The sequence below is a fragment of the Hipposideros armiger genome, unplaced genomic scaffold, assembly GCF_001890085.2.
Source record: "Hipposideros armiger isolate ML-2016 unplaced genomic scaffold, ASM189008v1 scaffold_1261, whole genome shotgun sequence".
Taxonomy (NCBI): Eukaryota; Metazoa; Chordata; class Mammalia; order Chiroptera; family Hipposideridae; genus Hipposideros; species Hipposideros armiger.
The window spans coordinates 280,159-302,395 of record NW_017732611.1 but is presented as its reverse complement, the minus strand read 5'-3'; the positions used below and the strand labels follow the sequence as shown (position 1 = coordinate 302,395).

At 35.4% G+C, this 22,237-nt stretch overlaps 1 protein-coding gene across 1 annotated transcript in view; it reads right to left on the bottom strand.

The window, feature by feature from the left end:
- Nucleotides 1-350: 350 nt before the first annotated feature.
- LOC109377021 (UDP-glucuronosyltransferase 2A3-like) overlaps nt 351-22,237 on the bottom strand; it is a 23,633-nt gene continuing 1,746 nt past the window's right edge. The window contains exons 2-6 of the mRNA XM_019633230.1: nt 19,891-20,039; nt 5,184-5,315; nt 3,789-3,876; nt 3,176-3,395; nt 351-2,759 (exon numbers count right to left, since the gene is read on the bottom strand). Of these exons, the coding sequence (XP_019488775.1) occupies nt 2,480-2,759; nt 3,176-3,395; nt 3,789-3,876; nt 5,184-5,315; nt 19,891-20,039 (869 nt within the window). The 3' untranslated portion in view covers nt 351-2,479. The remainder of the gene's footprint in view (nt 2,760-3,175; nt 3,396-3,788; nt 3,877-5,183; nt 5,316-19,890; nt 20,040-22,237) is intronic.

Below are 22,237 nucleotides of genomic sequence, written 5' to 3'. Positions count from 1 at the left end.
TCATCACATTTTAGCATTCAGAGTTATGTCTGAAGTCATACAGTTCAACCCTTTTAATTTGATAACAAAGAAATTTTCCAGAGGACACTCGCATGAAATTTCAGTTATAAATGAGAACCCCGTCTCACAGAGGACATAAAATGTGTTTATATCCTTTATATGCCTTGTTTTATATACCTCACATTCTGCCTTGACTACTAAACTCAAGGGTGAGTTTGGTTTTCAAGACCTTTAGGTCACATTTTAAGAATGACTGAGCATATAATGTTTACCAAAATTGTATATTTAGAGTAACTCACAGTATTAAATATAGAGCATATCTAATAAAAGAGAATGAAAACTTATAAAACTAATTATTACATAAGGTTTAATTGTAATGTTATATGTGAGGCATTGTGGATCAAAAGAGTGAATTATAAGTGACTAATAACCATTTCCTTTATTTATATTATTCACATACTTTTGAGTTATAAAGATAATGTATTGATTTATAAAACTATTTAATAATTGGTAGTTTAGTCATTGAGAGGCACCACATGTATAATTTTTACATAATGATTATATTTTCTAAGCTCACATAGTAATTCCAATAAGATTGTTTTAATTTCATATAAATCTTGGAATTAGCCTTGGCACATACCAAATGCCTTATTGTAGTTGAGGCAAAAGGTGAGAGTCTACAATGGTTAGCAATTTTCAATATTTCAGGTACGAATTATATTAGGTAGATGGATATTTAGAGACAACGTTTACTAGGCTGTTTAGGTGTGGCCATGTTACTGAGTTCTTGTGTACAATATCTTGATCACATGGTCATAAAAATAAAATATGTCAGTTATCCTAGCAAATGTAACTGGATAAAATTACCTAGTAAAAGATGTAAAACATATTAGATTATAAAAATTCAGTTAATGCTGGTTAAAAGAGGCACACCTAAATATTACTCAATGTCTAACTTTCAAATAAGTAAATGAAAAAATTGGAAAAGCACAGCAAAACAAAAAACACACCATCAGTTATATGGAACAAAAGAAAAATGGGGAAAGATAATCAGAAACATGGAAAATCCATGAAAAGAAAGAGAAAATGAAATACAGTGGTTTACTAATACACAAAAGTTGAAAATTTTGTGTTTAGAAAATCTATACAGTTAATTTATAAAAATCTAGTTATAGTTTGACTAAAAAGAAAACATGAAGCATTGAAACATAAAAACATTTAAAGTAAATATATGAAAAATATATATACATTTGACAAATGAATATAGATGTTGTTATATTGATATTAGAAATAATTGATTTTCACTCAAAAAGCATTACCAAAAATGAAAGTCAATTAAAAATGATTACAAAATGTTTCATTCAATGGGAAATTATATAATTTTATATAAATGAAGCTATTATCATCTTAAAATCTATAAAACAAGCATTGAATTATAAAGAGAATGGCCTGCTTTATAGATCTATAGACTCATGAACAGTGACTAATGGATTCATTGATTGGTCCAAGACTTGGGAAGATTTAGAGATAAGATTAAAGGCAAAAAAGTCTGGGGTAGAATTATGTAGATAAACATTTTTTCCATTTGCATAGATTATGAAGCTCTTCATATTCCACTGCAAATTTCTCTAGAAATCAAGTGTTGTAGACAAATACCTCAATAATAAGGTGTTCTGGATGAACAGTCCTGTGTATGCCACTGTCTTTTTCCAGACTTTCCAGAATTTGATCATAAAACTCATGTACAGAGAAGCAATGAAGAATGGGATGGAAACTATACATGAATGCACAGCATGGAATTCACCTTACCAAGCCTCATCAACCTACTTCAGCTGTTTCTATGCTCAGTGTTAGAAGATATTTCTCCACCTCATTCTCAATGTGACACCACTCCCTAGGGTTCTAGCCATCCAGAGGGTAGAAGATTGCATTGGTCACCTTCCATCCTAGAGGATGCATCCATTTTCTCCATAGAAGTAGTTATAATTTCTAAATACAAAATACCCTCCCAGGCCCTGCTCTTTGTAGTATTTTTGCCAACATATGGAACCATGGGCATGAAGTCATAGTAAAAATCGTGGTATTGATGTCAACATTGTATATGACTAAGAAACATAATTATAGCCACGGAAATGCAACAAAGTCTAATATCGATGCAATTTGCTGATTTTATCATGTGTCCTATTAGTTAATGAAAACTTTTTATGGTTTTAGCTGAGACAATGTCCTATGTATTGTTAATGCTCTTGTGCAGAAATTGGGGAAAACGGAAGAGGTTAGGAACAGCTGGGATAGAAAAAGGAAGAATGGGACATGCTCACTAGTTAGTGGTCTTGTGGAAGTCTCGGCTTTCCGTTTACACTAAAATAGAGAAATGGGAAATATGAGAACAGGACAGAGGGGTGGTGGTCTCATCAAAAAAATTGTGGTGGAAATGAACAGGATACTCCACTCAGAACATTGTTGAACTTAGAAGGATCTATTTCCTCTTTTTCTTCTTTTCTGTTTTCCCACATTTTCTACAAAAAAATAGACAACATTTGGTGACTAAGAATATAGCAGATGCTGCACAGGCCATCAGAAACCCAATCACATCCAAAGAGTGGTACTGGAACCAGGTGAGGTCGTGGATGGCTGGGCGCAGGTGCTTGGCTCCTTTGTGGCGCATGACAAACTCGATCCAGAAGACTGCTCGATCCAGGGGCTTCACAGGTTGATCATGGTGAATCCTTGATAATTTCATTATGTTCTCTTTATAACTGGAAGGCAAGCACAAAGACAATTAATGAAGTTTGGGTTTTGTTAGTTATATGATACATGTTATAAAAATTAAACAATGTAAGGGCCCTAGAAACTACTGTTATATTAACTCTGTTCTTTTTATTTGATTTTAATAGGTGTAGTAGGGAGACTGAAAAAGAAATATGTTCTTAACAGAATGTGGTTAAATGAGGACATAGGAAAAATCAGAATAAACCGGTTATTAATTCAGGACTAATTTTACCATGTAGGACATGTGACATTGTTTGAACTGTACTTTCTAGAAGATTTCCAAGACCAGGATGGTGAATGATTCGATTGGGAAAATGTCCAGTATTAGGTTCGCAAGCATGGTCTCAAACATTTTCTTGTGTGGGGCCCAACACAACCAATGGTAGAAAACAGTAGTACTTACGAAGGATCATTAATGACTGTTCTCAAGGCGCTGAGCATATCTGCACTGGTCATGGTGTTCATGTTCAACTCCACAGCTGCTCCTTTGGCCTTCATGTGAGCAATGTTATCATGCTGATCGCCAAATATGGGGACTCCCACCATAGGGACTCCATGATAAATAGCTTCATAGATCCCATTTATTCCACCATGAGTAAGAAAAGCTTTGGTTTTGGGGTGACCTAGTTTGGGAATAGAATGTGAAGCAGGTGAAAATGTCATTATAGCACATTAACAGAATTTTAGAGAAGGGGAAGCTCTATGGGATACGTTACTGAGGAAGGCAGTATTTTCTACTGAAGCTGAGCATATGTGGCTGCTACCACGGAAAATTGCTCTCCCAAAAAAAGGAGGCACTGATTCCCACTATGTTGCCTGAAATTCTTACGTGAATCATAGCAAATATGAATCTATAAATGTAATGGTCAAATCTTTAATTCTATGCTTTAAAACTGGAGGTAAATGAGAGACATTTACAGTTTTTAAATATTTGTTGACATTAGTTATATTAACATTAACATTAAAGAATTAATCAACTTGTCCATTAACTTCTACACAGTGTTACCAAGTCTTACCAAGAAGATCATTCTGGGGTAGCCAGTGATAGAGCCGAGTATTGGCTCCTAATGTGGCTGGTTTCTTTCCTGTGTATCTCCATAAAACCTGTGGAAGACAATGTATATATTTCGCAAGTAAAACTACAAGATAATGACATTTTCAGATTGTAGAATTATTTGTAAATCATGCATCTACCCTACTCTAGGTGATGTTTGAAAAGGGAGTATGTAGATATGCTTTGTAAACACTGGAAGAAATGGTGGGACTGTTTAAAACCACCATTTTTAAATAGCTTGTGGTAGTTGCCTATTAAGTCTAGTATTATTTTGTATATTATCATTTAAAGGCTTCTGGGAATGAGATCATAAGTAAAAAAATTGAAAATTAAGCAGTACTGGCCTATTCTTTTAGAATGCGGATGTTAAAATTTTTATGACAACATTACTTCTGTATAAATGTATGTCCCTGGCCATCATAACTCTATGTTCAAATTAGTGTTTCTAACAAATACTATTGCTTTAAATTTCATCAACTAGTTTACTTTAATCATTGGTTTTCCTTCCATCCTTCTTTTTTCTTTCTACCTTGTTTTTTCTCTCACATCTTTTTTCTTTTTCTTTTTCTTCAAAGTAAGAATGAGGCAGTACATTTGTTTTTGTTCCACTGTCCAATGAAGTATCTTGTTTGCTTTGTTTTTGTAATTTGCATATTTGTTTTATATAGAATTTTATGTAGTTTCACTGAATTTGACAAATGTAAAATTAAAAGGACTCTTGAATATTTAACAAATAGCAATATATAAAGAGTGGAAATTCTGAAATGTGGCCATAACATAAAAAATTAATTGAATATCTTAAGTTAGAACATGCAAATTGGTAGACTATAATATTAAAATATCTATGGCCTTTTAATTAGAAAACACTAACTGAAAAGACTAAGACTAAGAGAATCTAGGCTTCTACTTCTGTATTCTGCGCTAATGGATCAAGTCCTAATACAACCAAAGATGTGGTGGATATTCTTGAGCATGTTTCATCGGTATCTTTGTCATTTCAGTTTTCTCTTCTCCTGGTCCTTAGAGTAATTAGACTTCAGAACTATTTTGGCAGTAGTCAAAACAGGCCTTAATACTTCAAGTACTGGAAATTGAGCAATGGACTTAATGCTTTTATCTCTATTTTATTAAAAATAAATGATTCCAAAGAGATTTGTTTCCATAGTAACAGCAAAATTCAGGATACAAGGTTCAAATGTGCCAAAACTCACTATTGCAATGGTCTACAAATTTTTACTTAATATCAGTACCTGATATATTAACTGTAAAATGAGATTCAACCTGGAAAGATACCATTAGCCCCACTCTTTCTCCAACTGGTAAATAGCTGCCCAGAAGGACCAAAGGTTGTACTCACCTTCTGTGGAATCTGGGCTAGGGCTGAGGCAATAAGATTGGCCTTCTCTTCTGGGAGATTTTGGAGGGTTGCACCCAGAGAAAATACCACAATACCATCTTTGCCTGAGTTCTGGACAAATTCTTCTATTTCCTGGAGAGAAAAAAATCCTGGTTTATAAAGGTACAGCATCCCAGGGAATAAAATAAAATTCACTTACACTTCTAACATGAAGCTTCTAGGGGATTGCCAGAGGCATGGTTAGACTGTTTTTATCTTCTTTGACACCTAGAACCACCTAGTCTTTTTAAGAGGAAGGATGTATTTAAAACTTTTGTCTTAAATATGTAATCATTGAGTAGTGAATAGCCATGGAATCAAACCATTATACAAAAGGATTAGATGATAAGAATACACTGCTTTTCATGGTTGATGGACAGTGTTACCAGGTTTAATTTTATTAAAGTGGTTAGTGATATCAGACACATGGCAGTGTGAGGGGTACCCCTTGATCTCACCCCTTGAAGTTACAACAAGTTGAAAAACTATACTTCAACAAAGGATTTTCTGAACAATACAGAAACACATCTGAGAGATCTGTACATAGAAACATCTGAAAGTGGTCATATGGGGTGAACATGGGAGGAGCAAAGGGAAAAGAACAGAGATGGGTGTGCAAATGTAGCCTAGAGCTCACTGCTGTGGACACAGCTCATAGCTCACTGTGGATCCCGGGTGAGAGGAGGATTCAGTCTGCAGATGCACTCTCTAGGCTCCTGAACTTTCCTGTCCCAGTGGTCAGCATGTAATACTGCTGAACCCAGCTATTGGGGCAGAGACCCAATGTCAGAGGGGTAGTAGATTGGGGTAGGGGTTATCACTTTGTGAGGGGTTTGAATGTCTATTGCATTGCTTTGTCCACCTGATACTAATAAAAAAATAAAAAAACATTTAAAAAAACATACAATGGAGAAAAGATCGTCTTCAATAAATGGTTCTGGGAAAATTGCAAAGTTAAGTGCAAAGGAATGAAATGAGATTGCTATCTATCGCCATATACTCGAATTCTCTCAAAATGGATCAAAGACGTAAACATAAGACCTAAAACAATAAATTGCATAGAAGAAAGCATAGGTACCAAACTTATGGACATTGGGTTCATAGAGAATTTTAGGAATTTGACCTCAAAGGCAAGGAAAGTAAAAGCAAAACTAAATGAATGGGGTTGTATCAAACTAAAAAGCTTCTGCACAGCAAAAGAAACCAACAAAGCAAAGAGGCAGGCAGCCAACCAAATGGGAGAAGATATTTGCAAACAACACCTCCAATAAGGGGCTAATATCCAAAATATATAAAGAATTCCTGTAACTCAACACCAGAAATCAAACAATCCAACTAAAACATGGGCAGAGTACCTGAACAGACAATTCTCCCAAGAAGACATACTACCAGCCAACAGATATATGAAAAAATGCCCAACTTCACTAGCTGTTAGGGAAATGCAAATCAAAACCACAATGAGATACCACCTCACACCTGTTAGAATGGCTACTATCAACAAGCCAAGTAATAACAAATGTGGGAGAGTCTGTGAAGAAAAGGAAACCTCATGCACTGCTGGTGGGAATGTAAATTTGTACAGCCACTATGGAAGCTGTATGGAAGTTCCTCAAAAATTAAGAACAGAATTACAATGTGATCCAGCAATCCCTCTTCTGGGCATCTACCCCAAAACTCTGAAAACATTTATTTGTAAAGATATATTTACCCCTGTGTTCAACATTGCAGCATTATTCACAGTTGCTAAGACATGTAAACAACCAAAGTGTCCTTTGATAGATGATTGGACAGAGATAATGTGATATATGAATATTCCCCGGCCATTAAGAAAAATGAAATACTGCCATTTGTGATAATATGGATGGATCTTGAGATTATCATCTAAGTGAAATAAGTCATAAAATGTTGAGAACCATATGCTTTCATTCATATGTGGCATAGAAAACTAAAAGCAACAAATGAACAAGAAAAACAAAAAAATCAAATAGACAACAGTTTAGTGGTTACCAGAGGGTAAGGGGGGAGGAGAAAGACACAAGAGGGTAAAAGTGGTCAAATATATGGTGTTGGAAGTAGAACTGACTTTGGGTAGTGAGTACATAATGCAACATATAGATGATGTATTATGGAATTGTACATTTGCAACCTATTTAATTTGACTAACTAAAGTCACTCCAATAAATTTAATAAAAATATTTTTTAAAAATTCAAAAATATTAACCAGAAGAAAACAAAACAAAACTGAATGGTTTGGAAACTCATGAAAATATTCCTGAAAAGAAAGCCCCTAAGTGGGTGTGAATTACGCATCTAACAGTTTACATCAAAGAAATCATCATTGTGTCAATTTGCCTATTTTTTATAGCTTTTGTGGTAATTTTCTCGTGTTTAATTCTTCCCTTATTAAGAGAGCTAAGCAGCTATTTGTTAGAATTGTGATACATAGTAATGTGTTGTAAAAGAAGATAACATATTTAAACTACTCCATAATCATAAATTATTTTTAGGAGACAATGATTGCCTATCTTCCTGATGTATAAAACTTCAGTCTCAGTGGGTACAAGCTACAGGTTCTTATTTGAACCTTAGCATACAATTGATATGTAGTTACTTCTGTAAATTAAACCCCCTGCTTCACCATTTACAGTTGTGCAAGTTGGCCATAGGAAACTCTGGGGTTGGGTGCAGTCAGATCGTATTCTATGAGAATGGCATCCAGTAGACATTTGTCATGCATTTCTTGTGAAATCTTTATGGCAGTTCTGGAATCACTATGTTCCCCAATTAAAGGATGTTAAATGATTAGAGAAGAGATGATGTCAAAGTGGAAAGTAACCTTGCATTTTCAGCTTCATTAATGTTAGAACATATTTGGAATCACACAAATTATTGTGTTTTTATAGTTATTCATCATCCCAAACAGATGGAATCTGATTACAATTTAGAATATATATATATATATATATATTTATGTTTTATATGTGTGTAAAAGTGTATATATACACATGTGCATGAGTGTATGCATATAAATGTTTTAGATGTAATATACTATATATATATATATATATATATATATATATATATATATGTATATACACATGAACACACTGAATTCATTGGCTTTTTGATTGGAGGACCTATAATTGCTATTTTTCTCCTTAGGCATAAAATTTTTATGTTATTTTATCTTTATATTTTATTAAATTTATTGTGGTAACACTGATTAATAACATTACACACATATCAGGTGTATAAGATTATAAATTCGACATCTGTGAGCTTTATTGCATGTCCCCACGTGAAGTCTAGTTTTCTTTCTTTACCATATATTTGACCCCCTTTACTCACTTTAATGCTCCTTCCACTCTCTGTTTCCTCGGTGTTCATATATATGAGTTTTATTTTCTTAGTTTGTTACTTTTTTTAATATTCTACATAAGAGCGAAATGCTTTTTTGTCCTTTTCCATCTGACTTACTATTTAGCAAACACTCAAGGTCTATGTTGTTAGAAATGGAAAATTTCATGTTTTTATGGCTGAAAGTATTTATATATATATATATATATATATATATATATATATATATATATATATATATTCAGTCATCTTCTTTATCCAATCATCTGTCAATGTGAACACTTAGTTTGTTTCCATGTCTTGGTTTTTGAAGTTAATACTACAGTGAACAAAGGGGTACATATATCTTTATGAATAAGCATTTTCATATTTTCTGGGTAAACATGGTAGAAGATTAGTTGGTTCAATGGTAGTTATATTGTTAATTTTCTAAGAAACCTCATACTGATTTGTATAGTGGCTGCACTAATTTATATTCCCATCAACAGTGTACGTATGTTTCCTTTTCCTCACATTTGTTTGGAGGACAAACAAAAGATGTTTCTTTTTAATAATGGCCACTCTAATGGGTGTGAGTTGGTATCTCATGGTTTTTATTTGCATTTCCCCAATAACTAGTGATGTTGAATATCTTTACATATGTCTGTTGGCCATCTGTCTTCCTTGGAAAAGTGTCTGTTCAGATCCACTGCCCATTTTTAAATAGGACTATTTGGGGGTTTTGTTGTTGTATAGTTGTGTGAGTTCTTTATATATTTTGGTATCATTTGAATATCTTCTCTCATTCTGTTGGTTGCCTATTTGTTTTGTTGATGGTTTCTTTTGCTGTACAGAAGCTTTTTAGTTTGATGTTTCATTTTTTTATTTTTGCTTTTGCTTGCCTTGCCTTCTAGGTCAAGTTCACAAAATCCCCTCTGAGGCTAAATCCATAAGTTTAGTGCCTATGTTTTCTTCTATATAATTCATTGTTTCAGGTATTACATGCAAGTTGTTAATCCATTTTGAATTAATGTTTATGTACTATGTAAGATACTAATCTAGTTTTATTCTTTTGGATGAGGCTGTTCGATTTTTTCAACATCATTTATTGAAACGACTTCATTCTCCATTGTGTATTCTTGGCTCCTTTGTTGAAAAGTAGTTGCTTATTTTAAGTAGATTTATTTGTGGGTTCTAAATTCTGTTCCATTGGTCTGTCTGTTTTTCTGCCAAAACCATGCTGTTTTGATTACTGTAGCACTGTAGTATGGTTTCAAGTTAGGGAGTGTATACCTCCAGCTCTGTTCTTTTTATTTCAGGATTGCTTTTCCAATTCAGTGTCTTTCTTGGTTCTATATAAAATTTAGGATTTTAAAATTCCATTTCTATGAAAAATGTCATTAGGATTGTGATAGGGATTGCACTGAATCTGTTTTTTTGGGCTTTGGTTTTTGGGGTTTTTTTAGGTAATATAAACATTTTAACAATGCTAATTCTTCCAATCCATGAAGATGAAATATCTGCATTTTTTCTCTTTTTTTCAGTTTAGCTCAACAGTGCCTTATAATTTTCAATATACAGTTTCTTCACCTCCTATTTTAAGTTTATTCCTAGGTATTTTATTTATTTTGTTCAGATTGTAAATGGGGTTGTTTTCTTTATTTCCCTTTAAGATATTTTGTTATTAGTATATACAAATGCAACATATTTTTGTATATTGATTTGTATCTTGCAACTTTAATTGTTTCTAATATCTTTGTGATGGCATCGTTAGGATGTTGTATATATAGAGTCGTGTCATCTGAAAGTAATGTTAGTTTTACTTCTTTATTCCCATTTTGAATGACTTTTATTTGTTCTTCTTGCCTAATTGTTTTAGCTAGGATTTCTAGTACTATGTTGAATAACAGTGGTGAGAGTAGGTATCCTTCTTCTTGATCCTGATCTGAGAGGAAAAACTTTCAGTTTTTTGCCATTGAGTATGGTGTTAGCTGAGGATTTTCATGTATGGCCTTTGTTATATTGAGATATTTTATTATTATACCACTTGATTAGGTGTTTTAATGTTAAATGGATGTTAATATATTACCACATGCTTTTTCTGCATCTATTGAGTGAATTGTATGATTTTTATGTTACATTTTATTTTGTTGATGTGATAGATTATATGATTAATTTGTGTATGGTCAGTTATCCTTGCATCCCTTAAATGAATCCCACTTGATCATAATGTATTTTAATATGTTGTTTTGTTGTATTTGCTAGTATTTTGGTTAGGGCTTTTGTATTTATGTTCAGTAAGGAGATTGGCCTATAATTTTCTTTCTTTTTTTTTTTTTTTCCTCTGATTTCTTGACCTGGTGTTGGTGTCAGGGTAGTGTTGGTGTCAGGGTATTGTTGGCCTCAAAATGAGTTAGGAAGTATTCCCTCCCCTTTAATTTCCTGTTAAAGGTTAAGAAGAAGACTGGCTGAGTGGCTCCGTTGGTTAAAAGCTTTCTTAAGAGTGCGAGCTCTGAGCAACAGGGTCGCTGGTTCGATTCCCACATGGGCTAGTGAGTTGCGCCCTAGCTGAGCTGCCGCTGAGCTACCAAGAGGTGGCAGGATGGCTCAGCTGGTGAGAGCCTGTGCTCCTAACAACAAGGTTGCCTGTTTGACTCCTGCATGGGAAGGTGGGCTATGCCCACCCACAACTAAAGACTGAACTCGGCACCTTGAGCTGAGTTGCCAACCAGGTGGCTCAAAGGATAGAGCATGTGCTCTTAACAACGAGGCTGCTGCTTCAGCTCCCGCATGAGATGGTGGCTATGTCCACCTGCAACTAAGATTGAACACAGCACCTTGAGCTGAGCTGCCACGAGCTGCCCGAGCAGCCAGATGGCAACTGGACTTGGAGCTGAGCTAGCTGCACCTTCCACAACTAAGACTGAAGGACAACAACTTGGCTATTCCCCTTCCTCAATTCCTCAACACTGTTCCCCTCCCCAAATTCCCCAATTAAAAAAAAAAAAGGTTAAGAAGAATTGGTATTACATAACTTTTCTAGATATTTGATAGAATTCACCAGTGAAGCCATTTGGTCCTGGACTTTTGTTTTTTGGAAGGTTGTTGATTGCTGTTACAATTTACCTACTAGTGATGAGTCTATTTAGGTATTTCAGTTTATCATGATTGAGTCTAACAAGGTGTATGCTTCAAAAAATTAGTCCATTTTCTAGGTTATCTAATTTTGTGGTATATCGTCTTCATAGTACTGTTGTATAATCCTTTGTATTTCTGTGGTGTCCTAGTAACTTCTCCTTTTTCATTTCTGATTTTATTTATTTAAATCTTCTCTTTTTTTCCCCTTAATGAGTCTAGCTAAAAGTTTGTCAATTTTGTTTATCTTTTCAAAGGACAAATTCTTCTTTTCTTTATTTTTTTCTATTACTTTTTTGTTCTCTATTTCATTAATTTCCACTGTGATTTTTATTATTTTCATCCTCCTACTGACTTTGGATTTTATTTGTTCTTCTTTTTATCATTCTTTAAGGTGTAATGTTAGATATTTTACTTGATCCTTTTTTTGTTTCGTGAGGTAGGCCTTTATTGGTATAAACTTTTCTCTTAGTTCTGCTTGCTACATCCCCAAAACATTGGTATATTGTATTTCATTTCTGTTGATTTCTGTGTATCTTTTCATCCTTTTTTCAATTTCTTCTTTGACCCAGTAGTTGTTTCACTTTTACATATTTGTAGGTTTTCCAGCTTTCTTTTGAGAGTTGATTTCCAGTTTCATAACACTGTGGTCAAAAACATGCTTGGTATGATTTTAGTCTTCTTTAGTTCATTGAGACTAGTTTTCTGTTTCAACCTATAGTCTATGGTTGAGAATGTTTCAGGTGCACTTTAAAATGAATTGTACCTGTCATTTGGGAATGGAAGTTCTATTAATATTAACTAAATCTATGTGATCCATGTTTCATTTAAGTCTATTATTTTCTTATTGACTTTCTGTCAGAATGATCTATCCATTGATGTAACTGGCATATTCAAGTCCCCTACTGTGATTGTATTTTTTCGGTTTCTCTTTCTACTCTTCTAATAATTGCTTTATATATTTAGATAATCCCAGGTTTTGTACATATATATGAATAAGTGTTATGTCTTCTTGATGAATAGTCTTTTTAATCATCATAAAATGTCCACCTTTGTCTTGTTATTTTTTTGGTCTTGAAATCTATTTTGTGTGATAAAAGTATAGTTACATCTGCTTTCCTCTGGATGCCATTTGCTTGGAATATCATCTTCCACCCTTTTACTTTGAGCCTAAGTTTGTCTTTGGAGCTGAGGTGGGTCACCTGAAGACAACATATAGTTGTATCTTGTTTTGAATTCATCCCACTAATCTTGCCTTTTGATTGGTGAGTTCAATTTACAGTTAGGGTGATTGTTGATACATTAGGACCTACTACAGTCCTTTTATTTTTGTTTTCTTTTTTTTTCTTTTCTATGTGAGCTATAGCTAATGGGAATGTTTTGCTTTCAGAGAGCTGTGGGTGAAAATTTTGTGCCTCCTGGGTGAAGAATTTTTCAGAGGTTTGACTGTGAGCCAGAAGTTGGAGCAATCACGTGTTTGAAATAAATGAAATAAGGGTTTGGCAGACATTTGTTGTAGAGAATATTTTATTACTAGATCAGTTGTTTTAGAAAACACAAGTGTGAAGTTCCTGTTTGAATTACTCTATTTGTACGTATATATGTGTGTATGTGTATGTATTTCATTTTAGAAATATGTACTGCTGGTAATTGGTAAAAAAATTATATTTTAATTCTTTTTATCATAAAATTAGTATACATTGTCATATAAATCTGTGTTTATTCATCTCTGTCAACCCATAAGTTATTGAGACAAATATACAGCTGTAGTGTCATGTTTTAAGCTAAATACTGAATTTCTATGCATTGTTGTTGTAAACCACATAGACCTTCTTAGCTTTTAAAAGTATTTAATGATTTTATTCCCATCTCTGCCTTCTTCCACTTTGGAAAGCATCAACTTGTTCTGTTTATTTATGGATCTGTTTCTGCTGAGCAAGTGGTACAGGGCATACTGATGCTAGATGCTGCTTTTGGGGGTTTGTGAACCTTTGAGAGATTTTAGAAAAGTCCACAGCATGAGCCATGTAAAGCTGTTTGTATGAGAAAGCCACTGGAAGCAGCTTGGGTGGGTCTGCACCTTGGGCTGGCGGTGCTGTCAAGGAATCATCAGCGTGGCTAATGGTGTTAGCCAGGTTGATGGAGACTCAGAAATGGAGGCCAACTGCACCTGAACTCTGGGTGGGGGAATGGTTCAATAAAGAAGCAATGGCTTTGGACCTGCCAAGTAGCTCATTATTTAAGAGTTGGCTTGAGAGTGAGAACTCTGAGCAGCAGGGCCGCCCACTTGGGCCAGTGACTCTGCACCCTTTACAGCTAAGATAGTGAACAACAGCTTGACCTGGAGCTGGGCTGCTGTGAGCTGCTGTAAGCTACCGTGAGTGGCTGGCAGCCAGCGTGAGCAGCTGGCAGCTGGCGAGAGCTGCCATGAGCCGCCCTGAGTCTCCCTGAGTGGCTCGTCCAATGGCCAGAAACCCATTTGCCTCAGCTGGGAAGAGCGCAATGATCACAATACCAACATGGGCTGGTGAAGCGAAGTCCTTCAACTAGACTGAAAAACAAAAGGACATCAACTTGTCTGTTCCCCTTTCCCCAATGCTGTTCCCTCCCTCAATTCCCCAATAATGAGTTTTGAAAGAAAGAAAGAAAGAAAGAAAGAAAGAAAGAAAGAAAGAAAGAAAGAAAGAAAGAAAGAAAGAAAGAAAGAAAGAAAGAAGAAAGAAAGAAAGGCTTTACTACCACTTCTGTCTGGGACAAAGTTGCCCATTCAGCTCTCACCTTGAAGCCAGGCAATTCAGTTCCTCATGGTATGTCCCTGGCACCATTAAAGCTTCTGCCTCAGTACTGGATCTCAGAGCAAGTGAGTCCATCAATGAGTAAGTCCATATGTGAGCCCTTTAAGAGGAGTTGCTAGCACTGTAGCCACCCTCTGTGTCACCCAGCCACAGTCTCTGCTGACTTTCACAGGCAAAGTTATGGGCACTTCTCTTCCTGGCACTGGAACCCAGGGCTAAGGAGCCTGGTGTGGCACAAGGACTCCTTGTTCCTCAAGGAGGACATTATAACTAAGATACCTTCCTGATTCTCAACTGCTGCACCTGGGTGTGGGACTAGCCAGATTCACATCTTTACCCCTACTACCAGCCTGAATGTGGCTTCTTCTGTATGTCCTTAGTCATAGGACTTCTGTTTAGCTAGACCCCAGGTGATTCTCAATGACAGTTGTTATGTATTTTATTTGCAGTTTTGATGTGGTCATGAAAAGGAAGCAAGCACAGCGTTTACTCACGTCACCATCTTGACCAGAATTCCACATATGTCTTTTCAAATTAGTGTTTTTGTTTTCTTCAGATAAACACCCAGAAGTAGAATTGCAGGATCATATGACAGCTCTATTTTAATTTTTTGAGGAATCTCCATACCGTTTTCCAAGGTGGCTGCAATAATTCACAATCCCACTGACAGTATATGAGGGTTCTTTTTTCTCCACATCTTCACCAGCACTTATTTGATTTGATGATATCGATTCTGACAGATGTGAAGTGATATTGCATTGTGGTTTAATTTGCTTTTACTTGATGATTAAGGATGTTAAGCATTTTTTCATATGTCTAGAGGCCATATGCATGTTGAAGAAATGTCTGTTCAGATCATCTGCCCATTTTTTAATTGGATTGTTTTTGTTTGTTTGTGTGTTTGTGTGTTTTGGTATTGTATGAGTTTGTTATAACTTGGATATTATCCCTTTATTGGATACATCATTTGCACTTATCTTCTTCCACTCAATAGGTTGTTTTTCTCTTTTGTTGATGGTTTCATTCATTGTGAAAAAATATCTTTTGTTTTCTGGTTGTTCTGTGTCTCCATTGTTTTTTTTTTTTGTTTCTCTTGCATTTCTCTCTGCTATTTGAGTTTGGTGGTTTACTATTTTTACCTTCCGTTTCCTATTTGTATTATGATTTGTATCTCAGTTCTGGAGTTTTCTTTTGTGGATACCGTTAAGTTTGTGTAAAATGTCTCTTAGGTTCAAATAATACATTTTTCTGTGCTTACACTTATCTCACTTACCTCTACATGTTCAATCCTTTCCCTCCTCCCTTTTTATATTTTTGTTGTCACAAATTATCGCTTTTTATGTTGTGTGTTCATTACCACATTACAGTATAGTTATTTTTAATGTTTTTACCCCTGTAACCTTTATGTTATAATTGTTTAATATTTTATTCTTAAGTAAAGTTGCACTGTATTGCTCCTGTTTGTCTTGTTTCTTATCTTACTCAGTTTTATATGCTTTTGTCTTTTTGTTTGTGGTAGAATGGCTACTTTCTACATATCTTTCTGTGCAGTGGTTATGGTGGTACATTCTCTTAACTTTTGTTTATCTGGGAAAGCCTTTATTTCTCCTTCATATCTATAGGGTAACTTTGCTGGATATATTCTTTTTGGCTCATGGTTCCTCTCTTTCAATGTTTTGAACATTTTCTTCTACCCTCTTCAGGCTTGGAAGTTTTCTGTTAAAAAATCTGATGAGGGCTAGCCAAGTGGCTCAGTTGGTGAAGAGTGTGAGCTCTGAGCAACAGGGTCGCCAGTTTGATTCCCACATGGGCCAGTGAGCTGCTCCCAAGCTGAGCTGCCCTGAGCTGCTGACAGGTGGCTGGATAGCTCAGTGGTTAGAGCATGCGCTCTTAGCAACAAGGTTTCTGGTTTGACTCCCACATGGGCAGTGGGCTATGCCCACCCACAACTAATGTTGAACATGGCACCTTGAGATGAGCGGCTTTGAGCTGCCGACGGGCAGCTGGATGGCAACTGGACTTGGAGCTAAGCTAGCTGAGCCCTCCACAACTAAGATTGAAGGACAACAATTTAGCTGGTCCCCTTTCCCAAATCCCTAACACTGTTCCCCTTTCCCAATTCCTCAATAAAATATTTTTAAAAAGTAAAAATATGATGATAATCCAATTAGATTTTTTTGTTTTTTGTTTTGTAAATTAGTCTTGTTTTTTCATGGCTGCCTTGAGAATTCATTTTTCTGTCATTACTTTTTGACAGTTTTGACATGATGTGTCTTAAATAAGTCTTTTCTGTGTCAAGGTAGTTAGGTGTTCAGTTAGCCTCATGTGTATGAATGTCTAACTCTTCCCATAGGTTTGAGAAGTTCTCATCAATTTCTTCCTTGAATAGGCTCTCTGTTCCCTTCTTCCTCTCTTCCTTGGAATATGCATTATTCTTATGTTGCTCTTTCTAATGGGGTCAGATAGTTCTCATAGAGTTCTTTCATTTTTTTATAAAAACTCTTGATTCTCTCTCTCCTTACTCCTGTGTCATTTTTTGGCTTCTGTCTTTAATTCTCTCTTCCATGTGCTCTACTGTTTTTCTACTACTCCATAATGCATTTTTCATCACATTTATTGAGTTCTTCAGCTCCAGAATTTCTGATGGGTCCTTTTTTATAGCTTCTAGTTCTTTGTAAAATACTCCTTTTGTTCAGTAGTTTGATTCCTAAGCTCACTGAACTGTCTTTCTGAGTTTTCTTATATCTCATTGAAATTTTCATAACTGCAATTTTAATTCTCTGTCATTTAAGCCATAGTCATCCATGTCTTTGAGTTTGATTTTGGGAGGCTTCAATTTCTTTCTGTGCTACCTTGTTACTTTGGTTATTCATGGTACTTGATGGATTGTTTCTTTGCCAGCGCACTTGAAAAAGTGAGCTCTTTTTTTCTTTTTTTTTTTTTTTTTTTTTTTTTTTTTTTTTAGCTGAGCCATCCTGCTACCTGTTGGCAGCTCAGCGGCTGCTCAGCTGGGGCTGGACTCAAACCGCTGTTGCTCAGAGCTCAAACTCTTGAGCAAGCTCTTAACCAACTGAGCCACTCAGCTGGCCCTCTTTTTTTCTTTTTTAGAACTGCTTTGCTCTTAACAATTCAGCAGGTTGACAAGTAGAAGTCTTTCTTTTGTTTTCTAATAAATGGTGCTGTAGCATAATTTGCTTTTTCTTCCTTGCACTTAGCACTTCCAGGATCTCAGTGGGGTGGTATGGCCTCTGTCATGAAAGATGCCCTGCATTTCCGGGGTTAGTGGGCATCCCTTTTGTGTCTGGGTCACCTCAGTCTTGGAGCACCACTCCTGTAGTGGGATATTGCTGTCATTGAAGCTTGGTGCCTGAGAGCACCAGGTGTTGCCCCTTGTAACCAGTGGCCACTGGGGGCCCTGGATTATCAAGACATGTTTCTGCTGCCTCAACTGGTTTCCACCTCTACCCGGTTCTGCTACAATGGTGTGAGCATGGGGTGGCAGGTTCATGATTTTTCCGCTTTGCCTTTATGTTAGTGATGGCCATCACAAAACCAGGCTTTGCCTTTCTATCCACAATGGCTGTGAGTGGCTATGCTAGTCTGCCAGCAAAATTGCTGCAAGTTGAGCACATATCTTCCCCACCATCAACAGGTTTTGCGATAATGGGAGCTGCCTTTTCACGCAGGTATTTTGCTTTTGCCTCTATGGCTATCTTGGTTGCAGTTTGAGAGCTATAACTTGACTGGTCCACCAGTACAGGCTGCAGCTTGCTTTGAACTGCATCTACAGCCACCATCACTGTTCTTCCCCTTGTTCCACCTATCTCGCTTGTTCCAGTGCTCCCACCTCAGTTCTACTGATACATAGATCTCTCAGATATGTTTGTGTGTGTAGCAGAGGATCTTTTGCTAAATTATAGTTGTCCAATTGATTGTAAGTATAAGGGAAGATATAAAGGGCCTTTTACACTCTGCCATCATGCTGACATAAGTTTCGCTTATTGCTTTTTGATATGCGTATCCAGTGACTGGAAAAATTTTTATATAACTACCATAAGCTGAGGTTAGTATTGTTACTGCTAAAACTTCATTTCAGTTGATAAGTTGAATTTAGAAAGGGATACATTTCTCCCCTTTTCATTCTTTTATCTAAGATGATTTTGTGAAATTATGTGGCTCATTATTTGTGTGTGTGTGTGTGTGTGTGTGTGTATTGTGTGTATTGTGTGTGTGTATAAAAGTAGAGATGGAAGTAGAGAGCCACAGAAATTGTAACCTATTTTAAAATTTTCTCTAGTTAGATATTGGTTCATTATACCAAGACTTAATAGAGCTTGGATTGTAGATATAGCTCAATTAGTGAAAAAATGCATATTAATAACACTGAAATGAAATATCATTCAACAGTATACATCTTACCATAAAAAGAAATCAGGATGTAGCCCTAGAATACCATTTACCCTGCAACCTTCCTAAAGGGATTTTGTTAATTCCCATAATACAAGCAAATGAGTGTTTTCTCTTCACTCCCTATTGATAGTTAAATATAGTATCCTTATAATTATCTATTATTCTCTTTGTTTCTCAATACTATTTCCTTCCAACATCTCTGGAACTCAACATTTTTTTTTGAAGACTCAGGGATGTGGTATATATTTCTTTTTTTATTCCAAAAGAAACCATTAGCTTGATGAAGAATCAATCAAAGTTTGGGTCTCTCATTTTCATGAACTCTTTGCTGATGACCCCCAATATCTCCCTTGCTGTGTGTTGAGATTGAAACCTTATATTATTATCCAAATGACTTCTAGAAAATTCTGCCTGAAAATCCTACTGGCTCCTTTAAGTTAATAGTCACCAAATAGAATGCATTGTATTAATCTAGAACAAGTTTTACCTCCACATGTTTCCTATTTCAGCAGGAGCCTTCACTATATAATAAGCCTGCAAGAGGAAATACAGGACTCTTTCTTATTTTCTTCTCTTCCCCTAACTCTTACTTCCTCTCATCCACTAGTGTGGAGCTTACTCCAAAGTGTCTCATATTTATCTCTCTACCATCATGATAGATGCCCCATTCATAACTCCATCATGCTTGTGAGGAAGACTATAGCAGTCTTCTGAGAGATTTTCATGGCTCTATTGTAGTTTTCTGTCACTCCTATCAATGAGACTTTAAGAAGCACTTTAATCATTCTATTTTCAGTCTAATTTCTCAATATGATGCCTGAAATACATAGGTCTGTAACTCACAAGAGCCCCTCTGACAACAGAAGATGGAAATGGAGTGGCCTATCAGAGATGTTCAGCATCATGTCTCTGTTATTTAGACTGTAATCTTTAAAGAAAATTCAGGTACCATATCATGAGGTACATAAAGTCCTTCAATGTAATAGTCCTACCTTAGGTAAAGGTTTTGCAGGTTTGCAATGCAGTCCTCCAACAAATTCAAAATTAGGTAGGTATGGACGAGGAAATTCAAAATCCCAATATGTTCGAATTAGCCAAATTTCAGCTTTCCCCAGAGTCTCACATAATGTAGTGCGTCTTCCTGGAGAAAAAAAAACACAAAAAAAAACAGTTGGGTGAAAAAAAAATAGCCTGTAATTCAATGGGAAAATCTTACTATTAATTTAATGATAAGCTATGAAAGGAAAAATAAGTTTAGCTCTTCTAGAATAATATGGCTTCTAGATGTGAAATTAAAAGGGGCATTAATACAATAACATGAACTAAAGAGAAAAAGTAGGAAAGATGGAGAGAGAGAGAGAGAGAGAGAGAGAGGAGGGAAGGAAAAATAGTTAATTGCAAGTTTATTTTTACAGCATAAAATAAAACAACCATTTAACCACATCTCCAAACTACAAATTAATTTATTACTAATTTTTCCCTTCCATAGAATGACAAATGATATGTTAGCCCTGCAATATCTGCACCAAAACTCCTCTCAATTGTTTCTAATCTCCCAATCAGGAACATGTCCATGCCCCCCAGCATGTTATGGGATGACTCATATTGTTATAGGATCCATCAATATTAGTCCACCTTATCCTTCTGAGTTATCTCTCATCACTTCAATTGATGGGCCACTATTTTATTAGTGAGAGCTTCCTGAGTAATTCATACTCATGATGACCCTCTTTTTAGGATGAGAGGTACATGAGTACATACTATAATTACCACACACTTACTTTACTGCTGTCTTAAATGATGTGTTTTGAAGGGGAGACATTTAAGGTTAATCTCAGAAATGTTATGCAGAATAATGACTAATTAAAAATAACCAATTCAATCATTTCAGTTTACAAAAAATTGTATGTCTCATAACAGAGAAATGGAAAAAATTGAGATGAGAATCCTTTTCACGTTTGGATTCTCATCGAAGTTGGTGGTGGTATACACCCAGGGGAGGAAAGCCTCATTTTAGTTACTACTATTAAATGTTTGAAATTATATCCAAGGTCATAAAGTCCAAAGGCTGTAATTTGATAATAAAGAAACTTTGCTCAAGGACACTCAGTTTTAAATTGCCAGAGGATATATTAGACCTCCATTGCTAAGCTTCAAATTAATGTGTTTTTGCATTCTAGGTGCCTGCTTTCTTTGCCTCAAACCCTACCTTGATTTCAAACCCCTAGATGGTATTTTTATTCATCATTCTAATATGTCTCTTAATCATTTTTTCTTTATATGATTTACTTTATATGACATTAGGTTTCATTTTAGAAAGACAGTGCTTAAAGCAATTAGGAAAATTCTGTATTTAATGCAATGGTTCACAATATTGAGTATTAGGGAATGTAAGGATGGAGAATGTTGGTGAATTTAAGTACAAAGTAGTGTGTAAGTGATTTCATAATTTGAAATGTTCCACATGAGGAATTATGCACATAAAACAGTGAGATAAAATTGACAAATATCACTTTTCATTTTATTATATTATTCATATAAAAATGAGTCATTATGAAAGTGAATAATTCTAAAAATATATATAATTAATTGGTTATTAAATTTTAGCTCACAAGTAGATATTATTATCAAATAAATCTATTATGTTAAGCTACCTAGTGAGTCAAGTGCGATTGCTTTTAATTTTGAAGACTTCTTAAGGGTTGCATGAATGCATGGCAAGTACAACTTTTGCTTAACAGAAGATACTCTTTATGTTCCTTTCTCCTTTGATAATGCTTCTGTTCTCTTGTTCTCAACTTGAGTCTTTTCAGGTCTTTACTCATAATCCTATTATACCAAAAAGTGGTAGTGACCTATTATAGTTCTCAGTTACCTCCAAGGGTAGTCTTGAGCCAAGATCTTTGTACTTTTTACCTAGATCTATAGAGCCCAGCAGGTAGTCTGCACCCAGGACATGCATACTGAATATTAAGTCAATTAACTAATTAATTAATTGTTATAGAAAATCAATGCATTTAAGCTCAAATCATGTCTAAATCAAAGGAATTTTGAAGTGAGTTACTTTGAATAGTACTGTGAAAAATTATATAGTCAGCGATGTAAATTATATATTTAGTGTCAGATGTGATCTTTTGTTTGTTAGTTCATATCTGTACTTCTCAAAGGTAGTTGAAGTGGAAGGCTGTCTGGGTGGACTGATTCAGATCACAGCCAAGAGTATGGAATTGCAAAACAAAGCATTTTTATGCAGAGAAGGCAAGGAATTAAAAATAAGTAGAATAGGGCCGGCCGAGTGGCGCGATGGTTAAGAACTCGTTTGGGATGCCAGAGGGCCCC